An 11,190-nucleotide genomic window follows, 5' to 3' on the forward strand; every position below is an offset into this window, starting at 1 on the left:
AACCAATACTTGGAATATCAAATAGATCATAGTGAAAACCATAATAGACTATCCATAAATGCATCTAACATTTGAAAACCCAGGAGAAAGTCTGATCTACCAGAACTGAGGTAGCACAATCAAATATCTAAAAGAGGAACGGAAAAAGTTATCTTAATGTGGCGACACAACAGTGTTGTGAAATGCTGGTTTACTATATTTTTCTTGCCATCATCATCTCGTATGAACAAGCCGATAAACTTGGTTTATGAAAAAATTGGTGATAATTTTGTTTAAATTTTCTAATAACATTGAACCTCTGTTTATTAGATAATTACTGGCTTATAACAGCAGTCAAACCAAACCACAGTATCAGTGCTTTGAAATGAAAAGATAAACTTAAAACAATTATAGATACATTATGAACTTGCTTGTTTAAATATCTTCTTTAATCAGCTCAAAACTAGTATCATGTTTTCTCTCTGTACATGGAGCTTTGCATTTCTCCAATTGATAACAACTTAAATTACACATTCTTTGGTTGGGCACTTTGGTGTGACAGAGATGAGTTAATTTGGACAATAAGAACAGTATTATTTCATCTATTTTCCATGGCCACGCCTTCCATATCAGCGCGCTTCTCTTCTGATGTTATGGCTGTGGCAGCCACGTAATACGCCACACCTGAAGCCGCGTGAATAAAACACACAATGCCTCCGATTGCCAGAAAGTTGTGACGAGTAATGCTGCAGGATGCCCTGGTTCTTGAGTTGTACATTGCTCCCAGTACCAGTAGACCGAATCCCACTATTAGAAGCGTCCTGCTCCAACCAAATTTTATCATTATTAACCACTTTGTTGAATCTACATTCTAATTCTCTCCATTTATCAAAATGTTTGTGATATATAATATTATTGTAGGAGAACAGCGAGCTGTATTTACTGTCCAGTCCAGTTTAACAGTAGGAGATCTGTAACATCCTCACTGTAATCTCTGCTTCATTCCTTGAATACAGTCAGGTACAGTGCACAAGTTTTCAGGTTACTGAAATATCTGCTAGTGGGCTATACATCTAGATACTTGAGTGAATGGTAAATTTTTAAATATCTTGAAATCTGATTATACATCATAAATTTCTGGAATATTTTGAAATTTGATGAACAAGAAAATTGTCTTTTAAATCGAACTGGTCGAACTTCTCTGAACAAGTATATTTGCCCAAAAATATCTTGAAATTTGATGAACAAGAAAATTGTCTTTTAAATCGAACTGGTCGAACTTCTCTGAACAAGTATATTTGCCCCTCCGACTGTAAAATGTTTGGATTAAAAATTGACTTTAAGAAACTATTCTCTTGAATATTGTGAAATACTCCCCAAAAAAAAATCAACCAACATCACATTTCGAGATATTCCAAAAAAAAATTCTTCAATCAACACGTTTTGCACTTACACAGATACAGTTAGCGAGGTGCAAATATACTCGCTCAGGGAAGAGGAGTTCATATGATCCATGACTTGCATTAAGTCAGGACTTCCATGTGATAAGGGAAACTGGTCAAAGAAATTTGATCTCTATGGGGAAGGGAGTTCATATGATTCCAGAACTTGCATTACGTCAGGTAAGTCTGGACTTCCATGATATGAGGCAAAGCGATCAAAGAAAATTAATGAAATCAGTGTGAACTAAGGAAGTTTACTGTTACAAAAATGGAATGTATAATGATTAGTTGCAACTTATAATTTTAATGTTTTGCCGAGTGATTGATACAAGTTTAATTTACATTGAACAAAATATTATTTTTAATATTGATGTGGTTAATTGGGGTTATTTTGAGTGGTTGGGTCGAATGATGGTTATTTTCTTTACTTAAGTTTATTTGTTTGTTAATGACATCATGAACTCTAATGTCTCTATGAATATGGGTTTGTCTCGCAGATGGTCTGGTAATAGCTGACAATTTTACAAGGATAGTGTTTTTCTTGTTGGAATTCATTAATTTTTTTTTCAAAAAATCTAAAATTTGAGTCTTAAAATCATTTTTTTAATAGTGAAAATGATTCAACACTTTCAATAACCCTAGAGCACCTAAAATTCTAAAACTTGGTAGGGTACCCTGGATTTCCAAAAAATTCTGCTAGACTTTATCAAGATCTTGCTAGAAAAACCATTATTTTCGAGGTGCAATCATCACTTCTTTAGACTATGCTTTGTTGAAAAACCATTATTTTCGAGGAGACTATGCTTTGTTGAAAAACCATTATTTTCTAGGTGCAATCATCACTTTTTTAGACTATGCTTTGTTGTAATGCCTTTGGGCCTATGAATATTGTTGTATTGACTTCGAACCTTGTGAACCCTTAAGTGACTATATCCGAGACAATAACTTCAATCTAGCTTTGAGGTTTACAAAAAAACAGATTTCTTTATAAAAAAGGAAAAAAGAAGAATATTAACATACATTTATTTTTCAAAAATCAATTTTACATATTATTTATGAAATATTTAAATTAGTTATCATAATATATATAGATAATCCCCCATGAGATATACAAATTAAAATGGCCTAAGTTAAGTATGATCTCCTTATATTTTGATCACTGAAATACAAATATTTATACATAATAAATAATAACAATAAAAAAGTGTGCAACGCTATTGAGTGACTGGTACAATAGAATATTATTTCTTCTCACCCACTTCAATTCATACTCTTGTCAAACTTCACGAAAAAACAACTTAATATTCCAAATTATATTAAATCATAAAAATAAAGATAAATCTTTTAATTACCAATAATATTATATATATATATATATATATATAATTATTATTATTTTATTAAAAACTTATTATTTATATATAATAAATTTGGAAGAAACTCATACTAAAACTCATAACACTAAAAGAGAAAATTAATTAATCATCCTACATAAAATTATTATTAAAATTTTTCCAATTAATAGCTTAAATGCACATTTGTTGGCTAGTCAATTGGATCATCATCCTATGCCACGTAATTTACTTTACATTTATATGCATTTTGTAGAAATCTTTAATATACAATATTAAAGATACTATTCTTTTCAAATAAAATTTAAAAATTAATATTTTTTATTTTTTATAATATATATTAATTTTTTAAAATTATTATTTTTATTTTTTATAATATATTCTAATTTTAAATTTTTTTATTGAATTAATTAATTTTCATCCTTGAAATTAGTTTAATTAGTCAAATTAAAGCATCTTTATTATTAAAAAGTCACAGGTTCAATTTATCTTTTTGGTTGAATTTGCCCAGTACAAATATTACGTGGAGGATTATATAATAAATAATAAAAATATTTAAATTATAGTAAAAACAAAAATAAATATAAATTAGTACAAAGTTTTAATAAAACATTTAAATATTTATGTTAAAAATTTATTTCAATATCATTAAAATAAATCATAAATAAAATATTTCAATACCCACTTTAATATATATATATATATGTGATGTGAAATTCATTCCATTTATAATATGGAATAAGAAACAATTATTTAAAAAAATATATTCAATTCTAAAATATAAATAAATTATTTCAATATAAATATTAAGTAAAATATTTCAATATCAACTATATAAATATATAGATAGTGCAATATCAAATACATATATAAAGATATATACTTTTCACTATAAGGGAAACATGTGTTTAAATATATATTTATAAAAAAAGTACATTTCAATGCACATATAATATGTATAATATATAACCTATTTCTATGCCTATGTGGAGCCAAATATTTCAATGCTATGTATCCCTTATATAAAGCAATTGAAAATAAAATATTTATTATGGTTAAAGCACTTTATTAGTGTGTTTCCCCAAATGAAGAATATGTGTAATTCCTTCATGTTCAACATGGAGTTGATACATAGTACATACAAAGACTGAAATGCGTCGAAAGAACCAGCATAGATCCATCTTCACTTTTTCTTGTATCATTTTTCATTAAATATATATTTTTGAATGATTTAATAAATTTCTATAAAAGTGTATATTTGTATACTAAATCACTATCCTCTTCATGAGAATTAAGGCCTTGCTCAATTGTGGAAAACTCCTCACTCTCCACCATTAAATCCAAGTCTTTTAAACTTATAATGTAATAAGTCTACGAATGTATACATACTCTACCCTCATTTGGTTTTGAACGTGTGACCTCTTAGGAAGAGACACATGCTCTTAACCATTATGCCCACTCAAGCAATATAAATATCTAATGGTTAATGATTTATCTTAAAAATCTTATTCAATTTACTATTATTTAATCTATCTCATCTGGGTCACAACATGAAACCTTGCTTTTGCTTACAAATGTAATATTTCGTGTAGTGAATATGTTTATTCATATCTTTTATTTTAATTGTTGAATTTTTTTTTTAATTAAAAACAATTTTTAATTATTATTTTTTTTTAATAAAATTCATTTTAAATTTTCTTAATCTTTTCAAGAGTTTTTTGATATCTCTATCCTAAATTAAACAATTATACAAAATTATAACTATATTTTATATGAATAATTTAAAGAATAACATTTTCTTCATACTACCCCTTATGAGTGTTGGAATGTGGGGATGGGAGTGAATTCTCGCCACTACACCAATCCTCGTTATTTAAGAGGGGGTGGCATGGCACACTATAATCATGTAGTCATATGTGAAGGATAATGCTGTTGATATAGTTGGGTTCTAGTTATTTAATGGACTCGATGTTGGGTTTTATGGCTGAGGCAAAGTTGCTTGCCGTGAGGGTGGTCTATTGATCATGGTTGGATGAATCTGGTATGAGATGGGTGAGACTGCATACTCGACCTATTGTTATCAAGAAGGAAGGTGATGGGAACTGGGTTGGTAGTCTGCTCATTTTGAGAACGTATGTTAGGGGAGATATCTATCATGTTTGGGGCAATACAAATGGTGGTTTATCAAATCTGTGAAAATTAAGCTAGGATCCAAGTATATGGAGCAGTTGTCATGGGTCTCATGGAGGGACAAGTAATTATGTGAAGTTGGTTTATGTTGTCGGTGTGCTGGATTAGGTCCAGAATTCGTCTTGGAAATTCTAGGCCTAGAATAAGGTATGGTTTTGTTGTTTTATCCTCTATTTGTTTGTTCTATTCTTGGAGGGCTAGGTTGTAAGGTGAATTTATGGAAGTATCAGTCTCTAGGTACTGATATTTCTATTAGTTTCATTTCACTATGTCAGTTTTGGGTTGAGTGGGGTTTGTTACCTTGTTGGAGGGTTAAGGGGTTTGGCTAGAGAGACTTGTGCTAGGACATTCTCTTAGCAAGTTGAGTGAGCCCTTCGAGCCTTGTTCGTGTGGTTTACATGCACTTCTTGGTGGAGGATGTGGGAATTGTTAATTTTGTTAACCTAGTCTTGAGCTCATTTAGCCAATCTCAAGATTTTTTATCGTCCCTTTATATCATCTTAGAGGTTTTTTGCATGATATTTCTCTTTGGTGTAGTACTAATAACTATGAAAAGGGAGTTAAACACCCGAGGCTCTTGATTTTACACTATAACCTCAGGTCTCATATGGCCTCCTCATTGACTATCATTAGCAGGTATGGCCATAGTGGGGCTCCCCTGGGACCTTATAAAAGTTGCTAAGAGGCCATAGTGGAATTTGGTTCATTATCTAGTGGTTGGAACCACCACCTGTGTTGAAGTTTCAGTGACGCTTTGGTGCTTGACTCATTTACGAGGTGCATAGCTAGTTGGAGGCACACTATTTTTAGCTCTGAAGCTGACAAATTGGCCATGCTGCGAAAACGTGGAAGAGTGAGAAGGGGTTCGGTTGAAATGGTGCAACATGGGGGGCATGAGAAGCACGACCCCGGCCAGGAAGAGGCCATGGACCATGTTCTTGCTCATCCACTTAGCACCATAGGGCATCCCCCTCTCCCGAATGATGTTAGATGTGCATGGTGACTAATCACTATTAATCTGGACCAACTCAGCCAGGGTTGACATGGTGACCACAATGGAATTATAAGCTTCATGAATAATCTCCAGCGCAACTAGGGGCATATGCATGATCCATTGGCCATCCTATTGAGGGGTCATACGTGCATTCAAAGGAAGTTGGATCGGCTAGATAGCGGTATGGCCCATATGGAGAAGCATGCCCATTGTGACTTCAAACCTCCTTCTTCACCTAGCTTGAGACCAGACCATCCATCTCCAGTCAATTTTTCTAATTTTTAATAGTGCTCGGTTGTATTCTGGTCCTGAAAATCTTTTGGTATTACTTGTCTTTTTAGTTTTGGTTATTTACGTTATTCTAGCAGTTCGTTTTGTGTTTGGGTATCCATATACTAGCCAATAAATCTAGTAAGAATGAGGCCAATAAAATTTTGAGATATATGTAATATTTTGACTTAATAAAAACTCTTTGCTTAAAAAAAAACATTTTCTCCATACTATTTTTAATTATAATTGAAAAAATACAATTTACAAAAATAAAATCTAATCATAATTAAAATATTATTTATAATCATTACATTTTGTAACCATTATCCGCTCTCATACTTTCATACTATTAATTATATATATATATATATATATAAAACTTAGTAAACATGTTTGGTCAATAAAATCATACACGTGTGGGACCTCCTCTAGTTAAATGAATAAGAATTTATAGTTGAAAATACATTGAATTTTGTTAAATTAAACAACAATAATACAAAAATTCAAATTCCTTTCATTTCCTTTAAAATATATATATATAGCATCCAAAAATTTTCCCTCCTTCTAAACATTCGGGCAATCCCACATGATCAACATATGCATAATTTCTAAAACTTTCAACAACTCTTTTATCTATAATATACCATATAGAGTATTTCTTTATGTATAATATAGTATATACCATATAGAGTATTTCGAATGCACAATTTCTCAAACTTTCTAACAACTTTGCTCATAGATAATACACAATTGTTGATTTTATAGGCATCATGATCAACCATCCAGCAATAAATATAAATATAATTATGGACATCACCAATCCAGCAATAAATACAATCATGGGCATCATAAGGAACAATATAACTTATGAAGAGCTGTAGCTCTAACTATAACTATAATCATAAGCATCAAGACCAAGAATATAACTCACTATACTTAGTTCATTATATACAATGAGAAGAAGTAATGTTGAAGTCTAAATGGAGAAATCAGCTAGACACTAAATGGAGAGAATATTTCAGAAATGACCCAATAGTTTTCTCTGATATTTTAACTTTTCTCATTTTCACTGCCCGGTACAAATTACACAATCAGGAGTAATCTTGAAGCGTAAATGAATAGAGAATATTTCAGAAATGACACAATAGTTTTCTCAGATAGTTTAACTTTTCTCATTTTCAATGCCCGGTACAAATTATACAATCAGGGGTAATCTTGAAGTGAATGAATAAATCAGCTGGAAACTCCTCTTGAAATGGAATATTTCAGAAACTCCTCGGTTGTTTTTCTTATTTTTAAACGGAGCTTATTCTCAAAACCTCGTACAAAGTAGCATAATCATAGGCAACTATATAAAAGATAATAATTTTTTTATTTTTTAATTTTGTTTATTTTCAAATCTCACTACAAATTAGTATAATTATACTCAATTATATAAAAGATGAAAAATGATTATTAATTTATATTAATAACATTTATTAATATGGTTGTATTAGTGGTTCGTCTATATAGAAAGTATTAGTAAACCATAATTGACTATGACCAAATATATTCAAATTATAATCAAAAAGAATTTATCATGATCAATATATAATTGAGTATGGATAACCATAATTGTTCATAGTTAATAATTTTCTTTAATCTTTTAATTTTGCTAACCTTCAAAACCTAATACAAATTAAATTAACAAAGATTTCTTCCTAACTAAATAGAATAACTACTCAATAGATTTATTTCTTCTTTTAAATCATTTTGAATACCCATCCAAATTAAATTAATAAATATTTCTTCATAATTTATAATAAACATTCACAGTGAGCTGGTAAATCCAAACATCAAACTAAAAAACTCATAATATTTTACAAAATATGACTTGCTTTATCAAATAAACTACCCAATTGACTTAAATATTCAATAATGTTAATCATGACTATTAAACTATTTTTTAAACCATTTTCATTTTAAATTTTACATTAAAGTTTTAAATATAATTTATGTTTATTTTAATAAATGTTTACTTCAATTATATATATATATATATATATATATATATATATAAATATGATATATAAATATAAAAATGTGTTAGTTTAAAAAAAAAGACTCATTTCAATATTTTTAATATTATTGTATATTGTCAATTTTGGGTAGCTTAATTGGCAATAGTTGTGGAATGAAATTTTACTGAACCAAAAATCTTGGATTCTAAACTTGTGCTACCTTCCCCACACTAGAATGAATAATGGTCATATAAACAAATAAAAGAGCCTTATCAAACTTACAAAAAAATATTATTATATATTAAATTTTATAAATAAATAAAATTAATTACTTATTAATTAATATATTTTTTAAAACAAATTTTTAAGTGTATAAGACCATTATTGATTTTCTCATTGTGGCGAGAACCCTTTGTCTTCCCATCATTATTATTCCATACTTCGGTTATATATTAATATTCCAATCATTATTATTCCATACTTCTGTTATATATTAATAACTTAGGAAATTTATGTAATCCCGGTAGTTACAGACCTGGAAAAAATATTTTGAGCTCAAGAACTAACTTAAAAGCTACAAACTTGGTAGAGATTAGTATGTCTACCTGTAATTGCAATTAGTAGACAGTAACAGGCAAGGCCAAATCTATAGAAATAGCAAACATGGTGGGCCTAAAACATCATGTATGCCATGCCCACTGTCAATAATTTGCTGATGCACACAGAGAAAGGCCTTCAGTCACTTACCAGGAAAATAGGAGACAAACTACAGCAACTTGCTTGTTGAGAGGTGACTGCTGCATCTCATCTCTACTGGCAAAGAAGATGCAACCCCCACCTACATTTGCTATGAAGTGAGCAATCAACAGAAGACAGGCCGCTGCTAACCCCAGTCTGAAGGCAGAAGGACTGGGTTCCCTGCACTCAAATACCAGATATCTATAGCCTCTTACCTGCATACATACATGAAACAAATTCCTTCAAAAGCAATTGCATAATGAAGCCATGCCCCCATCCTTAAAATGTACAAATTTAGTTGTTATAAATTAATTTTATTTAGTCGAAGGGTCATATATTTTTAATTTTATGTTATTTTTCTCGAATTTTAAGTAAATTTGATGGCAAGAAAGGACAAAAATGTCTATTACTTAAATTATATGGTTAATAATGGATATCAGTATATGGATTGCAAATTACATTACAAATTACATGACATCTAGACAGATTTTCTCTATATCCCTTCTATACCTAAATCTATAATAGATATAAGTTCAATGACTATTATACAAGTTTAGTGACAAATCACATTAATGGGTTTGAAATATTGGAAAACCAATATTCTAAATATTAACAAAAATAAATTAATATAAATAGGAAAACAGAAATCAAAGAAAAAAATCTTCTTCATTTGCATTGATTACCAAACATTTTTTTCAGTTATACATGTGGGAAAGTATCTCAAATACCATCTATAAAACTAGAAAAGAATCCTAAATTTCCCCACAAAATTTTGAAAGAAGAATGAATAAATTCATGTAACCTCATTCTGTGCTATTTCACCCTGTATGCCCAAAATTCCAGCCACCACATCCACAATCACCACCAAAATGCAAACCAGGGCTCCAGCTGACTTCATCTTTCTCTGATCTCACAAGCTCGATGTGCTTTATAATCTATAACACCAATACTCCTGGATTACCAGCTGTACCATATATTTATAAAAACAGCTATATATACACGGAGACAGAGTTTCAGTAATATAAATCTGAACACCAAATTTCCTACAACTTCCTATCATCAGCTTACTTACAAACCCTGGAGCCTGATATGCTTGATCTGGAGTTCGATTCCACTGTCAAATTTGTTCAGAGTTTCACTTCAGCATTTCACAGATTTTTCTGTTGTCTTATCCTGTGATTATTACAAACTCTCGCCTGCCTGGAATCAACATATATGTCATTTCATCTTACAGCTTTACCGCTTTACCTCCACATCCACATCAACTGATGGAGGTGGGCATTGCCAGTTGGGCCCGTTTGTCGCCATTTTAGAGACCCGATCATTGTACTAATTTTGAAATTTCAAACAAAGATACGTTCTCAGAGTGAAAGTCTATGTATTTTTTGTATCATTCGCTGGCGGTATACTAAGGCTCTGTAATATGGGCATGGGCCGTTGTACTAAGGTTCTGTATATATGACTATGCACTGTAGTACGTCTACTTTGTGCACGGTGATGTGTGCATGTATCTCACTGAAAATGAATATATTCATGATATGCTATAAAATGTTAATGAATATATCCTAGCATGTCACAAGTTATCTTTTTAATTATAAAAAATTAAGGTGTATGAGTTGTAAATTTTTCAAATTTGAGTTTCTAAGAAATTTTTCATGGTGTTGAATATATATAGCTATGGTCGGGGCGATCGGTTTTCACGCTCCTGAGTCTTGCGGAGGTTGCGCCAGCAGTATATTTGGGCCATGGCCATATGTACTATGTACAGTGGTATTATGACATATATAGCTTCTTCAGCGGGCCCGGCTCCCCTGAAAAAAAATATAGCTAAAAATCCATTTTAAATCACAAAGATTCAGATTTTGCCAAAAAAAAAAAAAATCATGGCCAAAACAACAAAACTTACATGTTTTGACCACACCAAAATTAATATCAAATTTTATTTTAAAATTAAATTATTATGAAACGTGTTATTATTATTATTATTATACTTGATTTGTAAAGTGATTGGTCAACTCTTATTATGGATTGTTTAATAACTTCAATTTCAATTTCTATTAGTTAATTTTTTTGTTTTTAATTTTATTTTATTTTTATTAAAAAAATTCTATTATTTCCATTTTCATGAATTATAGTTTTTTTTTATATTTTCAATTTAAAATAAATTATTATATTTAAAATATATTTTGATAAATCTAATTATAAAAAATTATATATTAATAAAA

General features: G+C 30.0%; 1 protein-coding gene across 2 annotated transcripts; it reads right to left on the reverse strand.

Moving 5' to 3' along the window:
• Window positions 1-365: 365 nt before the first annotated feature.
• LOC149140551 (protein VASCULATURE COMPLEXITY AND CONNECTIVITY-like) lies at window positions 366-10,195 on the reverse strand. Of its 2 annotated transcripts, none has more exons than XM_089449013.1 (4): window positions 10,038-10,195; window positions 9,768-9,900; window positions 8,975-9,180; window positions 366-800 (listed from the first exon to the last, which is right to left on the reverse strand). In XM_089449013.1, the coding sequence occupies exons 2-4, from the start codon at window positions 9,861-9,863 to the stop codon at window positions 578-580; spliced, it is 525 nt and encodes a 174-aa protein (XP_089305139.1). In that variant the 5' UTR covers window positions 9,864-9,900; window positions 10,038-10,195; the 3' UTR covers window positions 366-577. The 2 variants fall into 2 exon arrangements, with proteins under 2 accessions (XP_089305139.1, XP_089305138.1); XM_089449012.1 differs by having other exon boundaries at window positions 10,034-10,186.
• Window positions 10,196-11,190: the final 995 nt, after the last annotated feature.

The sequence above is a fragment of the Pinus tabuliformis genome, chromosome X, assembly GCF_031772625.1.
Source record: "Pinus tabuliformis cultivar Carrire ecotype Pingquan chromosome X, CPIR1, whole genome shotgun sequence".
NCBI classification, from domain to species: Eukaryota; Viridiplantae; Streptophyta; class Pinopsida; order Pinales; family Pinaceae; genus Pinus; species Pinus tabuliformis.